This window comes from Vespa crabro, chromosome 9 (assembly GCF_910589235.1).
Source record: "Vespa crabro chromosome 9, iyVesCrab1.2, whole genome shotgun sequence".
Classification (NCBI taxonomy): Eukaryota; Metazoa; Arthropoda; class Insecta; order Hymenoptera; family Vespidae; genus Vespa; species Vespa crabro.
The window spans coordinates 6,691,261-6,715,268 of NC_060963.1; the positions used below are offsets into that span (position 1 = coordinate 6,691,261).

At 30.8% G+C, this 24,008-nt stretch overlaps 2 protein-coding genes across 13 annotated transcripts; both read right to left on the reverse strand.

Annotated features, from left to right (window-relative positions):
- Positions 1-279: 279 nt before the first annotated feature.
- Positions 280-15,975, reverse strand: LOC124426449 (pyruvate carboxylase, mitochondrial). 10 transcript variants are annotated; one of them, XM_046968146.1, is made up of 14 exons: positions 15,731-15,975; positions 10,315-10,702; positions 8,243-8,501; positions 7,033-7,352; positions 6,648-6,798; positions 6,336-6,547; positions 6,065-6,267; positions 5,726-5,987; positions 5,324-5,642; positions 4,346-4,396; positions 3,225-3,692; positions 2,749-3,138; positions 1,841-2,673; positions 280-1,667 (listed from the first exon to the last, which is right to left on the reverse strand). In XM_046968146.1, exons 3-14 carry the CDS (start codon positions 8,373-8,375, stop codon positions 1,419-1,421), a joined length of 3,591 nt encoding a protein of 1,196 aa, XP_046824102.1. In that variant the 5' UTR covers positions 8,376-8,501; positions 10,315-10,702; positions 15,731-15,975; the 3' UTR covers positions 280-1,418. The 10 variants fall into 10 exon arrangements, with proteins under 10 accessions (XP_046824102.1, XP_046824099.1, XP_046824101.1 ...); XM_046968143.1 differs by having other exon boundaries at positions 8,243-8,799; XM_046968145.1 differs by lacking the exon at positions 10,315-10,702.
- A 147-nt stretch (positions 15,976-16,122) lies between these two features.
- Positions 16,123-23,940, reverse strand: LOC124426452 (cell wall integrity and stress response component 3-like). Of its 3 annotated transcripts, none has more exons than XM_046968159.1 (4): positions 23,671-23,940; positions 22,374-23,031; positions 21,045-21,454; positions 16,123-18,442 (listed from the first exon to the last, which is right to left on the reverse strand). In XM_046968159.1, the coding sequence occupies exons 2-4, from the start codon at positions 23,008-23,010 to the stop codon at positions 18,245-18,247; spliced, it is 1,245 nt and encodes a 414-aa protein (XP_046824115.1). In that variant the 5' UTR covers positions 23,011-23,031; positions 23,671-23,940; the 3' UTR covers positions 16,123-18,244. The 3 variants fall into 3 exon arrangements, with proteins under 3 accessions (XP_046824115.1, XP_046824113.1, XP_046824114.1); XM_046968157.1 differs by having other exon boundaries at positions 16,123-18,454; XM_046968158.1 differs by having other exon boundaries at positions 16,123-18,454; positions 23,649-23,940.
- Between the last annotated feature and the right edge of the window lie 68 nt (positions 23,941-24,008).

Below are 24,008 nucleotides of genomic sequence, written 5' to 3' on the forward strand. Positions count from 1 at the left end.
ATTAAAAACTATATAATAGTTTTAATTCTTTTGAAGTACCACCAGATGGTGCAAAATAACTTTTTAAAAATAATTAAAAACGGCGGGAAATTGTTTTAAATTTTCTTGACAATTCGTTCTAATTGTTGTGACAATTATTAATGCGAGACATATGTAAAAACATATCTTTTATTGATCGAAACAAGTGATATTTTTGCTATAAAAATTTTAAGATTGAATCATCATTCTATTTAATCACGAAAAATAAAAAGAAATGACTTCATAAAGTATACATGTAAATTTGTTTCAAAATGTTTTTTAATAACATACAGACGATAAATTCACATATGTATTAACTGTTTATTATTTCATAAAAAATGTTCAATTTTTTGGTAAATTCAAATATTTTCATAAATTTGCACAAAAGTTATAACTTTTATTTACAACTATCGTCAAAGAAACAGCAATGTTTATATGTAAAATTGATGATTGTATATGAAACGGTCTGTTTCTTTCTTTTTTTTTTTCTTTTTAATACATTTATTATGAATAATATGCAGTTTTAAAATATTATAATTACTTCAACCAGCACAATAATTTTTTGTCAAATACAATTATACATTTCTAACAAGTATAAGCTAAAAACTTATGTTCACTTATGACTATATATACAATTATCAGTGAAACCAGAGAATATGACGGTTAATCATTGACAATTTTCAAGGTAGATATGACATATGTACATATAGTCTGAAATAACAATTTAAATAGAGCAATTTAAATATGATAAAAACGCAGGAGTCACTGATATTTTCTTACTAGAACTGTTTTAGATTGAGAAAAATATTCATTGTTTTTGTACATAACTTTAAATATAGGTAATTGATCTTTATATATATATATATATAAAATCTAACTATCCTGTTTTCTATATTTTATATTTCTACTTTTCGTGGGGATTATTAAAATTACTATTATATGATACATTTTAATAATAAATCAACAAATGAATTCCAGCTTTCATTTATGTATATCAGAATATAAAAAATCTATTACTTTAATGCAACCAATTTTTTTTGTTTTGTGAATATTTTATAAAGCATACATATATCTCTAATATGAATTGACATTTTAGGCACAATTTAATTACATTTTAGGCAGTATTATATACGTATATTAAAATTTTTTTTGCTACTATAGCATCATTGAAATTATAAATATTCTAACAAAGATGAAGAACAAGAGAAGAATGTGTAAAATAATGTATTTTTTGTAAATATTTGAAAATGTCCTCGATACTTAATAGTCCGTGGTTGATAAAATTTTAGCAAGGGCGAAGAACATATGTATTATGAAAATAATGTAATGCAGAGAGATTCTCTGTTGTAACGAATTATGTAAAAAAATGACTAATGAATATTCTATAATTTTGGCTCATCTTATTCAAGGGTCACAAGAAGATCATCTCCTTCCACTCTTACTCCTTGACTAACATCTACTGTTTTTATTTTTCCTGCCTTTGGTGCCTGTACTACCATCTCCATTTTCATCGCAGATAAGACAATCAAAGGTGCACCTTTGTCTACCGTATCACCAACTTTTGCTCTGATATCAATGACGGTACCAGGCATAGGAGCTCCAATTTGATTTTTATTACTTTTATCCGCTTTTGGATGTACGTGAAGTTCCTAAGAAATAATGAGAATGAATTAAAGCATTGGATTATTATCAAAAAAATTTTTGATATATAAAATAAATATATATTTATATATATATAAATTATATATATATATATAATAAATATATATTTATATATATATATATATATAAATTATATATATATAAATTTAATAAACCTTACCTTAACAGCCTCTTTATCCTTAATGAATACAGATCTCAATTGACCATTCATTTCGAAGAATACTTCACGTTCACCATTTTTCGTAAGATCTTCGGCAACTGCCAAAGTTTTAATGGCTAACGTTTTACCCTTTTCTATAGTTACGTCAAATTCTTCGCCTACCTTTGGCCCCGTGAGGAAAATTCTAGTTTCAAGTTTGTCTACCGGACCAAATTTTTCTTTAAAGTTTAAGTAATCGTTCGTCACGCTAGGATATAAGGCTGCGGACATAACATCCTTTTCCGTAACATGTGGATAGATTTCTTGTAATTCTTTCTTTAAATTGGCAAAATCTAAAGGTGCCAAGTTCTCTCCTGGTCTACCCTTTACTCTTGGCATATCTTTCAGAACCTTAGATCTAAAAGGTTCAGGGAATCCACCGTGAGGTTCACCAATCGCACCTTGTAGGAATTCAACTACCGACTTCGGGAAAGACAATTCTTCGGCCTTGTTAAGTACATCTTTAGAAGAGAGTTTATTTTGTACCATGAATTGCGCCAAATCGCCTACTACTTTTGAGCTAGGTGTAACTTTAATGATATCTCCGAGTAACAGATTGGCTTCCCTATATGCCTTTTTGACATCCTCAAAGAATTGACCCAATCCAAGGGAATACGTTTGGAATTGAAGATTTGTATATTGACCTCCTGGAATTTCGTTCAAATATACATCAGCATTTCCTGACTTCATCGTCGTAGTACATTCAAAAGGTGCATAAAGCGTTCTAGTTTGTTCCCAATAAGCCGAATATTCCGAGACATCGTTTAGTTCCAGATTGGTATCGTTTGGTGTACCTGAAGTTTTGTATAAAAATTAATGGACTTCAAAAAGAAACCTGAATAAAAATAAAACTATTACGAATACTTTACCCTGCAATGATGCGACAATGGCTCCCATGGAAGGTTGACTGGTCATTCCAGACATACTGTCAACAGCAACGTCAACAACGTCGGCTCCACTTTCAACACAGGCCAGCATCGATGCAACCCCGACGCCTGCGGTATCATGAGTATGGATATGAATTGGCACGTCAGGATTTTTTTGTCTGATAGCGTCGATCAATAGTGTTGCAGCTTTTGGTTTCAAAAGGCCTGCCATATCTTTGATCGCCAGGACATGAGTGCCAGCCTTGACCAATTCATTTGCCAAATCCGTGTAATATTTTAGATCGTACTTTTTACGTTCCGGATTGCTGACATCTCCTGTATATGAGATCGCAGCTTCTATGATTCCACCGGCTTTACCAACTGCTTCCATTCCTGAGAAAGATCTTAATCCGTTAATTATAATTGTTTATAAAAAAAAAAGTTCCAAGATATCTTTTACGAAAAGATTATAGTCTTACCGATGATCAAGTTAGGCATGTAATTCAAAGAATCGAACACCCTGAAAACGTCTATACCCATTTGGACGGCTAATTCGCAAAATTTGAAAACAACATTGTCCGGATAATTTGTATAACCGACTGCATTAGCACCTCTTAATAACATTTGGAAAGGAATATTGGGAATGGCTTTACGCATATCTTCTAAACGTTCCCACGGGCACTCGTGTAAAAATCTTAATGCTACATCGAAGGTTGCACCTCCCCAGTTCTCCAAGGAATAAAGCTTGTTGAATTTATGTGCCACAAAGGGTGAGATCGTTAGAAGATCGTGAGATCGGACACGTGTAGCTAAGAGAGATTGATGCGCGTCACGAAATGTCGTGTCCATCAGTAGTACACCTTTGTGTTGGCGAATGGCTTTGGCAAATGCTTCTGGTCCCTGTTCTTTGTAGATATGACGAAAACCTTTCGGTGGATCCATAACGTCTGAAAGATGTAATGCATTTTAATCAGTAATGATCTTTTCTTTTTCTTGTGTTTTTTCTTCCCATAAAATTGACATAAACGTATTAACGTAAGTTTAGTTGTTTTCATGCATACACACACACACATGTGTATTATCAAAATTAAAGCTTTGTGTGTAGTTATACGACAGTATATGATCATGCTGTGTATATATATATAGGCGTTCATGCAACAAACGGACAATCATGTTTGTTAATTAAGCTACAAGTGAGATGCACCGTTTACGTGTAAATTATATTCTTACAAGTGTACCTTAAGTCATGCAAAGACAATATCAAAAGAAAGTGTTATAAATATTAAAATCTTCCTAATGTGCCAATTATTTATGTCTACGAGGAACGTATACATATTTCTTCATATTATATTACATTTTTTTACCTACTTATATTTTTAAGAAGATATTCTTTTGTACTCCAGTCACACACACACATACATTGCTGTGTAGTTAATATCTTTAGAAAGTATATTGCATTGATAATGTACTAACTAAACTAACAGATTATTATCGAATAATTTTTGCAAGCTATACATGTTCTTCAGTCTCTATAATAATAAATGGATACTTGATAACAAGTATATATAAAAATACAAAAGAATCAATATTATTTGCCTACCTGGTGTATCTGGATCACTGTTCTCCTCTGCAGCTGCAAGCTTAGCAAAGTCTAAAAACATTGCCAAACAATAAAATAAAAGCATGCGATAAACAATGAAAAGTAATAAGTTACGTGGCACCATTAATTTCTAATTAACGGCTATCCAAGGTATGGTCAGTTTAGAAGAATTTTATTAACGATTTAATTCTTTTAACGCAGATAAATTTAGAGGCACAACTTGGATATATCGTTTCGTTGATTCATTATTAAGCATGCTCGTGAACTTAAATGAGTTTTTAATCACAAATGTTCTCCTTCGATAATAAATCCAACAAAAAATGGAAAGATAAATGAAATTATAAAAGAGAAATATATATGAATACGATATAAAATAGAAAAATAAAAAAAAAAAAAAAAGAACAAAAAGTATGACAATAGCGAATATTGATCTTTCACGTATAGTGCATTAGTGTTGCGTACGATGACGTGGTGCAAATTGTGCAAATGAATATAAATATAAGTACATAAAAATGCGATAAAAATTTATCCAATTAAAGATTTGTCCAATGTTTGCCCATCGTCATCCATCAGAGAAAGCAAAATGTTTCAGTTTGTGTGGGCTAAAAATAGGGTGTCTGTCGTAATAGATTGTTATTTGAAATATTAACATTTGGATTAGCACAGGATGAAAAGATTATTCACACGACGTTGAAATCACCTTATAAAAAATCTTGATCACCTTCTGGCAATCATTACCGATCAATAGAGAGACTGGCAGACACCCTAAAGGCGAAGTAAGAAAAGTGTGCTCCCATTTATTATGGACCCACGTATCAAAGCGTATCCTTTGTAGATCTCTAGCGTTTTAACTTGTTTGCCACTTGATATACTAGATCGTTATTAACGTTTTCATTTCTAAATCTTTCGAATTAGAATAAGAGTTACAATAATAATTACAAACGCACAAGCAGTTTGCTATATTTTCAAATATCATACCTAAAGCGATCTGTGGAACGTGAGGTTTGATTTCTGCTGGTTTTAGAGTAGTAGCCAATGGTGTGCTAGGTCCATTGACGAGAACGGTTCCTAAATAATTCAATAACTTTTGAGCTCGATTCTGGCTCGGTTGAAATTGGAACAATTGTGGATTCTCATCGATGAAATAGGTGTCGACGTTCCCGTTGAGGAATTTTTGATTCTCCAAAACGTTAAGTAAGAATGGTATGTTGGTTTTCACACCACGAACTCGGAATTCACGTAATGCGCGATTCATCTTAGCGCAGGACGATTGAAGATCTGCGGAGTGACTTATCACCTTTTATTGAAACAAGAACACGTTACTAGCTTTTGTAGAAAATTGATCTTTTTCCTTCTTTTTTTTTCAATCATTATAGATACCTTAACGAGAAGGGAATCATAGTAAGGTGATATAATAGCACCAGCAAAAGCAGATGCACCGTCCAATCGAATTCCCATACCCTCTCCTGATCGAAAAACTTCAATCCTTCCAGTATCTGGTTGGAAATTTTTTGCTGGATCTTCGGTCGTAACACGACACTGAATGGCAAAACCTTGAGGAACAATTTTCTCTTGCGTCATACCAAGCTCAGGTAAAGTGATCCCTTCGGCAATTCGTACTTGAGATTGGACAAGATCAATCCTAAAACATATTGAATAACGACGAATCAGTTGTCGCTTATCTCTTTTATATAATATCATTGAAAGTTGAAAAAGTACCCGGTGATCTCTTCCGTAACCGTATGCTCGACCTGTAGCCTAGCATTAACTTCGATAAAATAAAAGTTTCCTGATTCATCGACTAGAAATTCGACGGTACCAGCGTTTGAATAACCAACGTGTTTTGCCAGCTTTACGGCGTATTCAGTCATCTTATTCCTTACTTTAACATCCAATCGTGGCGCAGGTGCAATTTCCACAACCTGTCAAAATGATGAATTTGATTATTAAAATTACTATAGTAATAATAATACGATCACGATTATCTTACCTTTTGATGCCGACGTTGAACCGAACAATCGCGTTCGTAAAGATGTACGACATTACCGGCTTGATCACCGAGTAATTGTACCTCAATATGCCTTGGTCTTTCGATGAACTTCTCGATGAACATAGCACCGTCTCCAAAAGCTGCCTTTGCCTCGGACGATGCACGTTCGAACATTTCACGAACCTCTTCCATTTGTCTGACGACACGCATACCTGTCGATGTAATAAACGATTCGATCGTTTCTCAAACCTTTAATAATTCTTCGATAATAAGTGTAATAACGAAAAACAGTCATCAATTACTGGGGTCTACCTCGCCCTCCACCTCCATAAGCAGCTTTGAATATTACGGGAAGGCCGTGTTTCATACAAAATTCCATGGCTTCGTCGGTAGTCCTCACTGGACCGTCCGTTCCTGGAACGATCGGTACTCCAGCTGCTATAGCAGCTTGTCTGGCAGCCACCTAATAATATAATTTTATTTCATTAATGTATGTCCCAACAAATTTCTATTTCACAGTAAATTTCGATAAAAATATTTTACATAATTTTTCGCTTTTAATATTCACTTAATAATTAATAAGTATTAAGTAATAAATTTTTCTTTTAATTTATTAAAAAAAAAAAAAAGGAATCATAACCATTAAAGGATTAATTGCAGTTCTTAAACTATTCACGTCATTTTCTCGAGTCATCACCTTGTCTCCCATTTGTTGAACGACCTTCGGACTAGGTCCGATAAATCTTAATCCAGCATCGATCACAGCTTGAGCAAAATCTGATCTTTCTGAGAGGAAACCATAGCCTGGATGAATGGCATCAACGTCATTCTCTTTAGCTACTTGTATAATCTCCGGTATATTGAGATAAGCTTGGACCGGTGGTAAGCCTCTTCCAACTAAATAACCTTCATCGGCCTTCTGTCTGTGCATTTGCATCTTATCTTGTTCCGAATAAATAGCTACCGAACGAATGCCGAGTTCGGTGCAAGCACGAAAAACACGAATAGCGATCTCCCCTAAATAAATTATATAACATAAAATATTTCCTTTTTATTTATTTATTTAATTTTTCTTTTTTTTATTTTTTCAAAAAACGAAAAAATTTATTGTAACATTGAGGTTTTATTAAAAATTTATTTATCTCACGAATCTATCGATCGGAGAAAGTATTGGAGTGATTAAAAAGAAGAGAACAAAAAAAAAAAAGAAAGAAAGAAAAAAAACAGCAATTCACAGAGTAATCGATCAGAGATAAATTTTACTTTCGATAATTAGCTTTCGGATTCCATTACGCGTATTGCGATTTTATCTATCGTTCGAGGAAACATCGTTTTCTTTCTGAATTAATAATTAATACATGTTCAGGCCAATCGAAGCAATACTTTCACGATAGTTAAGTTGAATTATTTGAAGATATGAATGATCTTCTATGATCAATATGAATGATCATTTGTTGAATTAACGTCAACGATTGATCAATATTCGTCATTATTATCATGAGTGGACTCGTGATCGTATGGTGCATAATTTTCGGCTTACGCGTTATCGTATGTTAGTCTAATAAGTTAGATATTTGCAAAGGATTACCATTTTTTTTGGATCGGTTTGTTGAATTAGTTGGCAATGGTATTGAGCTAAATAGCTCTACTGTAATGGAGCCAAAAATTTTCGATCGGTCAAAGCCAATGAGCAATATCAAATTATCTTTTTAGGTCAATTCAACTTGATTAAACGTCTTTTTTCTTCTTTCTTTCTTTTTATTCATTTTATCCTTAATTATTTGTATTCTTTGTCTACTTTATTATTATTATTATTATTATTATTATTATTATTATTATTATTATTATTATTATTATTATTATTACTATTATTTTATTTTTATTTCGAAAGAAATTAAATCACTTACCTCGATTTGCCACCAAAACACTTCTGATAGGTTTGTACTGAACATCGCTGGCGAATAAATTCTTGCTGACTCTCCATGTATGTAGTATCGTTTTGTGTTTTGACAAGACTTGCTGGGCTCTTATCGACTGCATCTTCGATTATTCAAACTTTCTATATTATAGATATATTTGTAAACGTTTCTCTATTTATTCGTTGTAAAAATTATAACTCCGATAACTATCGATGATCGTTATTCTCCAATTTCTTGTTTTATTCACCTATTTATTAAAAAAAAGTCGGTGTTATAAGATCCAATATGTTCTACTCAATATCTCTTCTTTCTTCTTAAGGCATTTTCTTTTTCTCCTTTTTCTTTTTTTTTTCTTTTTCTTTCTTTTTTTTCCTTTTTTTCTTTTTTTTTTTCTCTTTAATGGAAGACGTTTTACTTTCTCGTTGAACACTTCTTCCTTTTTATTAAGTTCTCTTATTAAAATGTAAATTAACTTAATTAAGTTATCGTATTTAAATGTTTATTAATAACAAGGGGAGACTACTTCGATGATGGACGTCGGATATCTAAATAAAACAAAAACAAAAACAAAACAAAAAAAATAAAACAGAAAAAAATAAAATTAATTGCGAAGAAAAATAATCATCGAAGGAAAACACCATGATCTCTTTAAACTTTTATCAGTACTTTTATTAAAACAATAACGCGTGGCCGTTCATAATAATTAAAGTCGTCCGACATTCGAACCATATGTTCAGAGTTCAGTCTATCCTGTTCGTAGTTATTAAATGTCACAAGTGGCAAACATAATTTACAGCTGTCAGAAGATAATCCAGAAAAAGGATTTATATTTATATCTGATAGGATAAAAAAAAAGAGCATCGACGGTCAATGACCTTCCCGCATTTTACCCTTTATAAAAATAATAATAATAAAAACAATAAATATGTTATCCAAATGTTAACACTTTATTAAAACATTCAATGGTGAATATCAGTCTTAAGAAAAGAAAAAAAAAAAAAGAAAAAAAGAAAGAATATTAATTATAGAATTTTTCATTGGAACGATTTAATAATTACGATCGAAAATGATCGATTTCATTAATTTTAAATTATTAATCATTGAAGTTTCATTGGATAAAGACATTTATGACTATAAACTCTCAAGTTCGATAAGACAAATAAATTCTATATATTTTCGACACAACTTTCCGTATTATTCCGTTTTATCTAAACAAACAAGGATAGATGCGAACGTAATGTAACGTAATGAACGTAAATGAACGTAAAAAAGATTTTCGAACTCTTGTTTCTTTCTTTTTATTTCTCTTTCGTTCTCTCTCTCTCTCTTTTTTTTTTCATCGTTTCATCAACGATGTTTATCGTTAAATGACAAAAATACTTTCACCATCTCTTTCGTCAGCTTATTTATTTCATGGTAGTCTGCTGCTGTTATTACATAACATATTATAGACTATGAACTTGTTCGGAAGATGGTAATTTTATTGCCATTGTCTGATAATGTGCGTTATTTACGTACCTGCCCGCCTAATCATTCTTTCGATAAACCTGAGATCTCATTCATATTTATCCTCATGATCTTATTTTTCGTCCTTCCCATTTATATAAATCAATTTATTGATATAGACAATAAAAAAAGAATAACAATTAGATTATTTCAATATAATTGATTATAACGAATGATAATATTGAAACATTTTTTCAGTTGTGCAAATAAAAAATCTCTTTAAGTAAAAAAAATACATTGGCATAATTGAAATGGACTCATATCCTTCATTTCGATTTGAATATTGTGCAGGTATGGGTTTCTAATTTGAAAGTCGTTTGCTGATACATATATATATATATATATATATATATATATATATATATATATATATATGTGTATGTATATATATCGTGTATGTATATAAAATGAGTGGATATAAACTAAATTTACATTGGTAGATATAAAAGAAAGAAAAAGAAATAAGAGGGAGAAAGAAAAAAATAATGGTTCGTAAGATAACGTAAGATAAGAAGAGTATTTTGATAAAAAAATTTTCACACCTATGTACATACCTATTTGATAATTATCGAAATAAAAATTTTTAATCTTTCTTTGAATTTCTTGATTTGTTGATACGACCGAGAAGCTATTCCGTTGCGTACATTGATTATGACATTTATAGAAAAGCATTTCAGGTGAATAGGGTAGTCCTAGTTTTCCCCTACTTTACCCTTCTCGATCCCACCATACGTTCAACGTTACTGCGCAGCTTTCAGAAGAGCTAATTATCCCACATTGATAAGCACGGTACTTTTCGTATTAATCGATATTTTCGATCAAAATGTGTGGTTCGATCAAATTTCATATCGTTGAATTAATATCGAAGCATCTCCATGAATTTTATTATTTTTTTTTTTTTAATACTATTTCTTTCAATTTTTTTTTTTAATTTTCCATTATCTAGAAAAATTAATTAAATTTTTCATTTTAATTTAAATTTTCCATTTCTGGTCAAATTAAATTTTTCAAAATTTGTTTTCCCTACTCTCTTTTTATCTTCTCTCTAGATAAAACTCATTTAGAAATAGATTCTTTCTTTATTATATTTTTTAAATAATTTCAACGTATACGGAGTTAATGGAAAATGACTTTACTTCTGAACCATTTATCGTTTTTCGTAGGAATTCTAATTTCATTTTTCCTCTAGATATGTACACGTTATACATTACATAATCATATGAGGAAAAAAAAAAGGAAAATAAAAAACAGAATTATATCTCCATTCTGTTATCATTTTCTTAATATTTTGTAAAACAGTATATATCTATCGATATTTCGACATTTTTCATTAAAAAATAAAAATTTTAACTTATCAGAAGGAAAAAAGAATGTATGTATATATATATCGAGTAACTAAATTCAAATATATCGAATAAGTAAAGAAGAGAAACAACAAATTGCTTATCATTGATTCTATGATGCTTTCCTCATAATGCGAAATTGTCAATGCTCTAAATTAATCTGTTATCGTATGTATTGTTAAAAATGGGGAAAAAGAAAACAAATACTTCCATATTAATATAAAAAAATCGTAGTAAAACTACAGAAACCATTTTGTTTGGTCTTTGACATCATCGAGAGAGAGAGAGAGAGAGAGAGAGAGAGAGAGAGAGAGAGAGAGTGTGTGTGTGTGTGTGTGAAATAAACTGCACCGAATTCAAATTTTAATCTTTCATGAAATCGATAAACTACTTGAAGGATGCAATTCGAGTCGAACTTCGTCTTTGGCTTACGTAACTATTATTTCTAACTAATCGCACCCACTGTTAACCTCTTGCTCTTCGATCGAGAGCACGAGATTCGATATAAAATCTAATTATGATATTATAAAGATATTATATTGTAACAAGTAAAATTAGACGAGTATTTAAAAAAAAATTTTATATCATAGAGAAAGGAAAAAAGATCAAGATAAATTTTATCAGATCTTTTTGTAATGTAAAGTACAAGAAAAGAGAAAAGAAGGCAAGAAAAAAAAAGGAAAAAAAGGGAAGAAAAAACAAATTATTTACGACCTTGTTCTTTGCATCATTAAAACTTATCTTTCCTTCGTGTCTATATGTCTTTCCTTCGTATATGTTAGCAATATTTAAATGTATTTGTTCTCTCGTTTTTTTTTCTTTCTAACGTATAACTTATATTTTACAATTTCATTCTGTCATTGACACAAATATGAAAACCAATCTAAATGAGTCTACCAATTGTACTTCGTTTTAGAAATAATTTAAATTGTCTAATAAATGTCGTAAATGTTACTTGGAATTAATTATTATATCATTCTAATTATATAAATATTTAAATGTTTCAGATAATCGCTGTCAAAAATATAATATACCATAAAACATTAAGTCTAGTTAAGATCGAAGGAAAAATGCATATCTCTTTGTATAGTGATGAATCGTAAAATTCTAAACGTTTCATTTGTTATGCGTAATATATTTTAATATACATATACAATATAAATGTATATATGCGTATTATATATACATATATAAGTTGTTTATTAAAATAATGTTCACGAACCGCACATATTTTTTCGAACACGTCAGTATATGGTTTTTTTCCGACTTAATATAGAGATCGTAATGTCTAGCGTGAGTGTAATTAAATTAACAGCAAGTTCGTGTTACTTCGAATAACAAAAATAAGAAACCACGATAAACTCGTCGAAGAAAACGTTTCATGGCTTCATCCTTTCATCAATCAATCGTACTATGGCTTAGATAAAACCAATTCGAAATTTGTATCAAGCTTCAACGTTTTATATATATATATATATAAGAATAATATATATAGAAATAAAAAAAGGAAAAAGAATGTTGTATAAACATAGAATTACAAATGTTTTATTAAAAATTTATAAAAAAGAAACAAATATATATATTTAAGTCTTATCGTTAATGTGATACTACAATCGTAACAACGATTTATTTTGTTTAACATTATTATTCCATTTCAAGATTTAGATTACCATTAAAAGGCTCTATTCTCCGATACCGTGTCGATTTTATTGCGCCTATACATGATTGATATCCATATAGGATATTACAAAATATCATCTCTTGTAAATATTAGAAGATTGCATGGCTCTGAATCGACTATAAAGTGCATGTAGAAAAAATTAAGCGTGTAAATGTAAATTTTTGTATAATGCAAATTTTCTTAATAAACTCTCTTCTTTTAATTTTAATCGATTGCGAAATATTTAATCAGACATTTATAGACGGACACTTTATATGTATATATATATATATATATATATATATATATATATATATATATATATATATTTACATATATGATAACTATTTTTACGATAATTTTTCGCGGAAAGTCACAAAAAGATAATAATAAACACCATTACTCGAGCAAGTTAATCTCAAAAAAAATAAAAGTACATTTACCACTATCTTTGAAATGTTAATTCTATATCTTTGTAAGCATAATAAAAGATCTTGAAGAAAAAAAAAATATATATATATATACTCCATGTTATATATATATATATATATATATATATATATATGCATGGATATTCCATATATACATACATATATACATATATTCCATGTATATATATATATATATATATATATATACATGGAAGATAATGGATCCAGTGATCATTGTCCAACCTTTTCCATTCATTTCGTTCTAAGAAACTATTGACTATTTATGTCGCAAAAGGATATATATTCTCGTATGTTCTCCGTACATTGTACGTAAAAGAGATAACGATTAGATTGGATTAGAAGTTAGATAATCAAGAAGACAATTGTCTTATTTTGAAACACGAACCGCCAATTAGACAATTCGTATTCAAAAGTATGTAAAAGAGATAGTCTTAAAAAAAAAAAAAATGAGAATGAAGGGAAGACATTTTTTTCTTAAGTGAGTGATAAACGAATAGATTAATTTTAAATGGGTTAGAAAGTGAAGACGAACGTTCTCAATGATATATCGTTATATCTGATATCACTCTACTATATCAAGGAAATAAAAATAAAAGTAAAGTATGTATTATCGGTGAAAATTGTTAATATATATATATATGCAATCTTTCAGACATTCCCATATACGTTAATGAAAACTTTGTTTCTATCCAACTAGAGAACGAGTTCTCCTTCGAGTGTCCAAGGGAACCAGTTCAGGGTCAAAAGGAATAAAAAAGAAAAGAAATTCGAGAAAAGATAAGTTCGCGAGAGACGACTTATTCGAGTATTCGAACAACGTTAAGATTCTGACTCAGTTTTTATCATATTATTAGATCAAACGATATAACGTTAATTGAAAAAAAAAGAAAAAATAAAAAGAAAATAAAAAATAAAAAATAAAAATTAAAACGATCCATCGCTATAATATATATTATCTTAAATATATATCCTCGGCCAAGAAATAACTAAAAATCATATTTATTTTCATTGTTACTCATTGTAAACGTGTATGCTTACATATCGTACGTACATACGTATATATGTAACTAAATACGGGAGGAAAAAAATAATTGAGTTAATGACCGATTAAGGTTAATCGTAACACTAGGAATAAAATGGCTAACATATTATCTATATAGATTTGATCAAAAATTTAATCTTAAGAATAGATACGTGACGAAATATATATATATATAAATCAATAAGTAAATATTCTTTCTATATATTCATCTGTTATCGAAGAGAACTAAAAGTTACGATTGAGTAGTATCTTCTCCTTTTTCTTTTTCTTTTTTCTTTTTTTCTTTTTTTTCGAATTTCGAACGCTTGAAAACGTGTTCGTGTTTAAAATGATCGACGCATGATTTGCATTGGGAGTGACATGAAGCTCCTCCTCGGCGTCGTCGTATTGAATGATGAACAAACACATGTCACAGAGAGAGAGAGAGAGAGAGAGAGAGAGAGAGAGAGAGAGAGAGAGAGAGAGAGAGAGAGAGAGAGAGAGAGAGAGAGAGAGAGAGAGAGAGAAAGAGAGACAACGAGACTCATCTACATCTCGCCAAATTCGAAGCGTATAACGTAGCTTCCACTTCGATACGTCATTCTCTTAGCGCATCGCGAAGCGCCGCGCATCGTCACTCACTCAGTCGCTAATCCAGCAGCGTTAGTTGGCGAGAACGTTGAGATAGAGAAAGAGAGGGAGAGAGAGAGAAAGATAAAAAGAGAGAGAGAGGGAGGGAGAGAGAGAGATGTCTCGTATGAGATTTACGAGGCGCTATTACTTAAAGTCATATCTTTTTATCAATAAACTTTTCATGAAATTGTAAACGGTACAATAAAATACGCATTAACGTTACTATCCAAAAATGATTAGTTAAAATGAAAACTTATGCTTTTCACATTTACGAGTAAATAAATGTAATCATTTTAGATATATGTGACGATATATGTAATGAAAATTTCAACGTTGTTGGTTATGTAAAAGATAATACGCAATTACGTTAAGAGAATTTACGGTGGGAAAAGCACTTTTGCCTTTGACCCCTTTGACTGATCGGTAATAGCGTATCACGACATAACCGTCCCTTATTATGGACTATATTTTATCGTATAGATACCTTTATGAGGGTTAACCAGATATTCCTGTATTCTGAATGGTGTTAGAGATTTATTAAAATGATGGACCTTCGGCCCTTTAAAAGAATAATCTTATAAAATCTCTTTAGAAACGAACGAGAATAATAATCCTTTGTTATCGTTATTTTTTTTCTTTTTTATTTTTAAGTATGTCAAATGTTTTCGAATGGTCAATATCTTTCAAATTGTAAACTTGCTGCTTGGTTTCTTTTGCTTTTTTGTTTTTTCTCTATCCCCTCTCCTACACCCCTCTTATGAACAAGAATAGAAAAGTAATAATTTAGTCACGGATATGTCATCACGATTATCTTTCGTTCGCTAACGATTCAAAAAATTGTCCTCGGCTTTACGTACTTACACGATGCAGCGAAGCGGAGAGAACAGAAATGAGAGGCCAGAGCTCGATCCGACTAAAGCCCGAGCCGTACTGAACTCTCTCACGCAACGTTTCCCTTCGTGTCTCGACCTCTACTACAAAAATAGTGGCGAACACGCGAGGAAGATGAAACTTCGTAATCGATATGAATTTCTTCTCGAGAGAGATAACTACGATATCTATATTATCGACGAACGATTCTTCGATGAGTCTTCTCATTTCCGTTTGTCACTCATTTATCTTTTCCTCTTTTTTCTTTTTCCTTCTTTACCCTCATTCGATAAGGTAGAAAACTTCTAACTGTTACCCACTTCTTTTTATTTTTTAATTTCTTTTTTTTTTCATTTTTTTTTAACAGTTCTTTGCACCGTCTCTTGATTTTTTTTCAATATTTTATTTTCTTTTTGTATACATTCATAGGCCCCTAATCAGCTAATTCCATCGGCCGATCCAGATCCTCCCCGATAATAAATAAATGCACCGTGTTCCGGTAATGCGCGATATCGAGATATACATACAACGTTAATGTTAATTAAATATATATGTACACACAATTATTTGCCTACCTAAGCTAACTAGGTTTGCAACGAGATTAGTATCGAGAATCGATTGCCCTTCATTCATTCGATATTATCAATGAATATACTATATATATATATATACATATATATATATATATATATATATATATATATATATATATGTGTATATTCGTAATTGTCTTTTTTTCTTTTTATTTTTCTTTTTCTTTTTTCTGTTTTTGTTTTACAAAAATGTTAATATTCGTGTTTGTTCAGCCATATTGGAATAGCAATCGAAGAATCGTTTCTCGTTAATTGTTATCTCGTTACTAGAATATTCATATATATGTATATAAATTATACACACCATACGTTCACACTCACACAAAGCAATCAATCACAGGAGAGTATATGTGCGCATACATGTGTGTGTGTGTGTATATATATATATATATGTACGCATGAATATACAGTATACGTATTTTAAAACGATCCTTTCATACGTTCGTCAAGAAGCATGGCGTTCGTAATATTTCTTTTTCTTTTTTCCTTTTTATTATTTATTTATTTATTTATTTATTTATATATATATATATATTTACTTTTTTAACGGTTGAGTAGATGTACGAAGCACCCTATTTGTTATACATACATATACGAAATGACGAGTTTAGTAAACGATGGCCGACCTTTCGTATTTGAAATCAACGATCGTAATACAAATATTTCGTGTGCCCCTTGCGAAGCATTTCGCGTAAAATCCATAAGAGTGTGTGATATACGTCCGTGTATACATTTATGTGTATGTGTATGCATGCGCGCGCGCGCGCGCGCCGGAGCGTGTGTATATGTGTGTATTTGTACTACATATGTCCATATGTTCGTTCGTTCGTTCGTTTGTCAATTATAAAACGCGTGAAAAAACTCGCGAAAGATTCGTAGGAGGCAAAAGAAAAAAATCATTTTACGATCCATCCGCTATGAGATACGAAAAGATGGGCGTCATTGAACACACCCACGCGTACACGCAACAGATACATACACTCGAAGCACAAATTCATTCTCACATATGTTATACATACACAAACACACACACATACATATACACATGCACAGATTCACACACACACACACACAAAAATGGCGCACCTAATCGACATAGATATAAGTCCGTGCGCGTATCTCTGGAAGTCGAAATGAATAAAGTTAAAAAAATATAATCTTTAAAATAGAAACTATAACCGTCTTTTTCTTTTGCTACTGCTCTATTGCGTTACTTATGACATCATTTAATCTCCCGTTTTTATATTCCATATTTCCCCTCCCACCCGTCCCAAACCCCTATTTTTTCTTTTTTCTTTTCTTTTTCTCTTTTTTTTTTCTTTACTTTAATCATCGTGTCTACTCTCATTATCTCATTTTATTATCGAAAACACATCGAACATTATTTTTTATACGGAATCGGATGCTCTATCCGCTAACGTACGCATACATACATACGCGTACGATACACATGTACGTTTCTTTCGTTCCGTTGGAAATCGAAAATGTTATTATTTATAAAATATAGAAAAACATTGTAATATTTGTTGTAAGAAAATGAGTACTCTTCGTGGGAAGATCCAACGAAACGAATAACTAAACTAATATATCGGAAAAATATCAATAACTACTACTTATCCAGTCTCAATAAGATCGTCAAAGTAAAGAGATTGAAAGATTTCAAATCTCATTTTCGTCCTGTTATTATTCTAAACGCGGTAGACATAGTTATTAGAAAATCTATATTTTCTCTCTCACTCTCTCTCTCTCTCTCTCTCTCTCTCTCTCTCTCTCTTTCTCTCTCGTTCTTTCTAAAATCGTCATCGTCGTCATGTGTGCGTCTTCCGGTCAAGAAATGCATCCTTTAAAAAATTAGTTGAAATTTCAGTCGCGAGGTCAACAATCATCGAAATATCTTCTGATCGTTTTTTAATTATTCCTTGTCCTCGATCTCGTGATAATCAGTGCCCAATAACGTCGATTTATCCTCTTCCTGTACTTCCGTTTCTGGTTCCTCAACGTCGTGCCGTTGCCGTCGTGACGCCTTCCGTTGAACGTAAAACATTAAGATGATGCTCAGACTCGCTAATCCTGCCAATCCTGCTAGAAGGATGTACATCGACATTGGCATCTGATTTGGACCCTGTGAAGTTGGTAGTCTTCTTAATTCGAAATAATAATCGTTTGTAATGACATTTGATAATTAAAATATTCAATGCAATTATCGTCATATAAATAGAAGGACGTTTCGTTTATTAAAATTATAAAAGAAATATTTTATATTTTAATTTTTAATTCATTGCACTCGAATACTTTCATATTGATTTAACGAATGAGAATTAATTTAATATGTCAATAATTATCGAACCATCCTTTTATAGATTAGAGTATATATATATGTAGAATATATATGTGTATATATAGATATACAAGTAAATATATAGCACAATTTGTTAAACTTCAAGGCGCCATAAATCGATAATGTATCGGTATAAAGTACACCGTAGGTGTAGGTTAAATTCATATTGATATTCTCTACAATATTTGTTAGACTTGATATATCGATTTCCATTAAAAAAGAAAAAAATTGACATGACTTCTATATCTTGACAACAGTGACCTCTATGAGATAGCTGCAATACACATAGCCATTTTCCATCTCAAAAACTAATAATTCTTATTTCAAGCATTTGTTTATAAAACTAATACGATCGGAGATATTTGTTCGCATCGTTTAATATCGGGACATCCTGTATATATTTACATATGTATATACTGCCTATAATTATATAGATTTATAATTAAATTAGAGATTTGAAGTAATCAATGTAATTCATATTTTATTAATTGACGTGAGTAGATGGAAATTAATTATCGGATGGTGCAGTATGTTGTCGATCCGGGAGAGAAAGAAAAAAAAAAAAAGAAAAGAAAAAAGAAAAATATGATGACGATATTGAGACGCGAGGACTTGTTCTTATCGGAGGAATGTTTCGTTCGAGATATTACGCGTTCCAATCTTTCGCCGAAGAAAATAACGGAATCCCAATGGAGGCTGTACTAAAGGAAATAAGAAATGGATGCTATTTCTTCGTCCGTTTTTAGATTTACCTGTCGTATTTATCGATCGTACAGAACGTGACTGTTTAAATGTCTGCTGCAATGGGATCGATATATACGAGTGTTTTAAATTAATAGCTTCGGAAGTGAAACGCGAGTTGAGAATACTCTAAGTCTTTCGCTAAAATCGAATTCGAAATTCCTTAGAGGGAAGATCTTTCGGAATTTCAAATGTATTGCTCCTTGGCTAGAATACGAAGGATCGATAACCTATTTCTCCTAATAAGAAAAAGAAAAAGAAGAAACGGAAATGGATATATAAAGGAAAAAAAAGACAACCGTGTATCTCTACCATAACCGTTAATAAATAATATTTAACAAATATAATGATAATAATTAAAAGAAAAAAAAAAAAAAAAAAAAAGAAAAGTAATTAAGATTTTTCTCCAACGATTAAATTTTATTATTACGAACTAACGATATTTACTAAAGGTTTCTCTTTACTCGCTCTTGAACAAGATTCTTTAATAAATAATTAATAATTTAATCGTTATTATTCCAAGAATATTATACTATGTTCGTCCAACAATTTCGATGAAAATTCGAAATTTAATACGAGCTAAATAAATTCAACGTCCTTTTTATAAGATAATAGTATATTAATAAAAGTATTTAAAAATGTTACATGAAACGCGAGTAACGAAAACAAAAATAGAAAATAAAAACAAAAAACAAAAAAGGAGAAAAAGAGAAAAGAAAGAGAAAATAAAGTTGACAGTATTTAATGTCGTTTGAAATGCGATAAAGATTTTATAATTAATTAACACATTTATCTCTTATTCTAGAAACAACTAGACATCATAAGTATCTTATGCAAAAAGAATAATACGAGTTAGAATCCCTTGACAAGTATATCCATCCATTTAAAGTCACCTGTTGAAATCGTACGACCTATCTAATGAATAAATTCACGAGATAATTCAATTATCGGTAATCATCTATGTACCTATCTATCTATCTACCTATATATTCAAGCGAAAAGGGTCAAAGCAGAGAAAATAATACGGATGCAAGAAGGAACGGACGGCGAGATGACAAAGCCATTATGAATAGAATTCGATCGATCTCTGTAATCCTTATAGAATAGATTAGTATTTCAATAATACGAACGATTAAATTCAACATTGTCCTATTTTCAAAAGTTTAGTATCTTGCAGGGAACATCAATGAAAAGTGTCAAACGAACGTTTAATAAAATTATGAGATATTTAAAATCAATAAAAATTATTGTTTCATATATTTGAAATGAAATTTGATGAGAAAATATTTGATAAAATCGTCATTCGAATATTCAATTAATTGAATTTATACTTTAATGTCAGTATTAATTAAGCTAATTAAATTATACGCGTATAATGAATTTCAATATTCATTAGTATTATTTATGTCGAATTTCTTTTAACGAACGATTTCATCATATAATATTATTACTTTTATATTAATAATATAATACATAATATAATAATATATAATCACGATTATATTATCGCGAGTTCACGAGTAAAAAATCGAATATTAATAATAATATTCGATATTATATATATCTACGTGTTTATAAATTATTTATATTAATATATATTAATAGAAAAAGGATAAAGACAGATAAAGCTTACCTTCCATTGAAAGTCTGAAGAGGGGTCAGAAAAAAACCACTTGTGTGTCCATGGCTTGATCGTTCCTTCCGGTGTTTTAAAGATCAAACCTTCTAGACTTAGCCCATGCGCGAGAACGCTCGTCGTGATATTACCTTTTTTATACGAAGCTATCCCAGCTTTCATATACATTTGTGGTATCGTTTCGTTCTCTCGTAATTTTAAGGTCACTCGTGGCATTTTTCCTTTCCTGGCCGTTCCAGAAGACGTTTTCGTCATTTCCGAGGGATCGATGCTGCTCAACATGGACTTCGAGGATTCCGAGGATAGAGTCGAGAATGAGGAAGATTGAGAACTCGAATAAGAACTAGTCTGTCGTGTATTCATCGACGAATCAGTCGGAATTCTTGCTTCATCCATAACAGTGTCCTCTGGAAATGAAGCAGATACGTTTGATATTAACTAATAAGTAAATATTTATTTATGAAGTAGATACTTTCTATTACATTCCTATTTTATTCTTTCTATTATTTTATTAAAAAATCTTGTAATGTTCTTATCGAGTTCAAGTATGTACTTTGAGATATGATGACGATAGAGTACAGTGAAGGAAGAAAAAAAAAGAGGATCGTTTGTAGTAACAAATTTTATAAAAGTAAAAGTGATAAAATAAAATTTGTTAAAAGGATAAGTGGAATGTTTATAAGTAATCATTTTACACTAAAATTATTTAAGTCTCGATATAAACGCAGATATATCTATGCGTATATGATATGTATAGATTCGTACCTGGTAATATGTTGTCGGTAGTGCTGTGAAATTATTTGTAGAAATAAACTGTGATAGTAAAAGTAACAAAATAAAATCATCTGAATAATAAGTGAATAATTATATAACTGATCGTATTACGTTTAAATTTCCTTATTGATATCATTTACATACATTTCTTTTGGTAAAATACAAAATAACATTGACGTCCAAACTTGTCATATCAAGTAATATTAAGTAAATTTATAATTTTAGATATTTATTCATTTTGGAGTATTTATATTTTCAAACACAATATATAATTAGGACATGCAAAAAAATATTAAATCATATTCAAATTTCATTAAATTATATTCAAATCAAATAATTTCTTAATATTAAAGCCAAAAAATTAATATTAATAAGCAACACGTTAATATATATATATATATATATATATATGTATGTATATATACATACAATTAAATATATGATTCTGTAGTATCATTTATAGAAACAAATAGTGATGATAAAAATGACCAAATATAGTTTATTAATAATAAATATATATATATATATATATATACATATATGGATATATACCTGGAGATATGGTATCGGCAGGCTCAAACTCATCATTCTTGAATGAATCGATCGGCATCGTTCGATCATCAAAATCTTTATTTTTTAAAGAAGCACTAGTCGACGTTATCATCATGGTCGTTGTTCTTGGCCTCGTCGTCGTGATTGGAACTTGGTATCTATTTTTCTCGGCTATCTCCTCCTCCTCTTCTTCTTCTTCTTCTTCTTCCTCTTCTTCTTCGCTGACCTTATCACTTTTCAACGCGTTTTCGGTTGTCATTGACGTACTACCGGTCGTCGACGTGCTGGTCGTCGTCGTTGTTGCCGTCGTCATCGTCGTCATCGCCGTCGCCGTCGCCGTCGCTGTTGCCGTTGTCGTCGTTGTTGTTGTTGTTTCATAGCCGACCCTACCCATAACCAGTATCGTGCCGGCAAAGAGATTGTGATCGTTCTGATTGTTCAGGAATCGCGTTGCAACGCAAAGAAATACGACCACCAAAAGCGTGCATATCATATACTTGAGGAGTCTCAATGGTAATTTTCTGTTCGCCGGAATCGTCGATTTTGTCTGTGATAATCCGTTTGAAGTGAATTGATCACTTTGTGGTAAGATCATGTATTGTAGACTGGCATCGCCTTTTCTCACGGTTTTGTACATCCTTAGGAAGAAAAATTAACCCTGTGGAAAAAAAGATTATCCTCTTTGTAATTTATAACAACTGTTATATATTTTTAAAATCGACAAATTATTACAAACGATAATATATATATATATATATATATATATATATATATATATATATATATATATTATATATATATATATATATCTTAATATATATATATATATATCTTAATAAATATATATATATATATATTTATATTTATATATATATATTTATGTGGTTATCTATGTCAAATTGGAAAGGATATGGATACCAGAGGTAAAGCAAAGATATCGGAAATGATAAAAGGAACCATTTGTATTCTTGAAGATTTATGATATGTCGGTTTGTATGATAAATGATCGGTAAATGTCTGCACATAATAAAAAAAATTCGATATTACTATGTTGATAATTTTATGATAAATATCGTTCATTAGATGATTTGTATCTCCTTTTCTTTCTATTCTTTCTCTCTCTCTCTCTCTCACTTTTTCTCTCTTACTCTAAAAGAAAGAGACCACCTTCGCGTCGATATGTTAACAGAGAAAATTCGACAAAGATGTCGTCTAGATCTTAAAAAATGAAACCAATGATTAAAATAAAATTTAGGATCTACGTTGATTACGTACAATACCCATTCGTAGTACTCACGAGTAAAGAAATGCGAAAGAAGATTGTACGTAGTCGCAGAGAAGAAATTTGTTCGCTCGTACGGTCGACGAAACTACGCGACGATTCTTGGGAACGTAGGGAGAAAACAGCCTAGTCGGCTGTGAGGGAAATTCTCCTCGGGCCTGGAAAATGCGCAGATGCGAAGGAAGAAAGGGGGGTCAAGAAACACCATGTTAGGGCGCATGCGTTATCGACGAACTTCCGGAAATGGGATGCAATTTGAACGTCTCTGACTACGAGGAAAAGGGCTCGAAGGTTCATGAACGACAAAATAAGAGGAAGAGAGAAAGAGAAAGAAAGAGTGAGGCAGTGAGAAA

Coding starts and splice junctions, on each gene's coding strand:
- LOC124426449 (XM_046968145.1), bottom strand. CDS start 8,375: ATGCAGTCGATAAGAGCCCAGCAAGTCTTGTCAAAACACAAAACGATA. Junction 3,139..3,224: donor CATGCCTAACTTGATCATCG/GTAAGACTATAA, acceptor GATCTTTCTCAG/GAATGGAAGCAGTTGGTAAA. Junction 1,668..1,840: donor AGGATAAAGAGGCTGTTAAG/GTAAGGTTTATT, acceptor ATTATTTCTTAG/GAACTTCACGTACATCCAAA.
- LOC124426452 (XM_046968157.1), bottom strand. CDS start 23,010: ATGTACAAAACCGTGAGAAAAGGCGATGCCAGTCTACAATACATGATC. Junction 21,455..22,373: donor TGCCGATACCATATCTCCAG/GTATATATCCAT, acceptor CTTCATTTCCAG/AGGACACTGTTATGGATGAA. Junction 18,455..21,044: donor CTTCAGACTTTCAATGGAAG/GTAAGCTTTATC, acceptor CCAACTTCACAG/GGTCCAAATCAGATGCCAAT.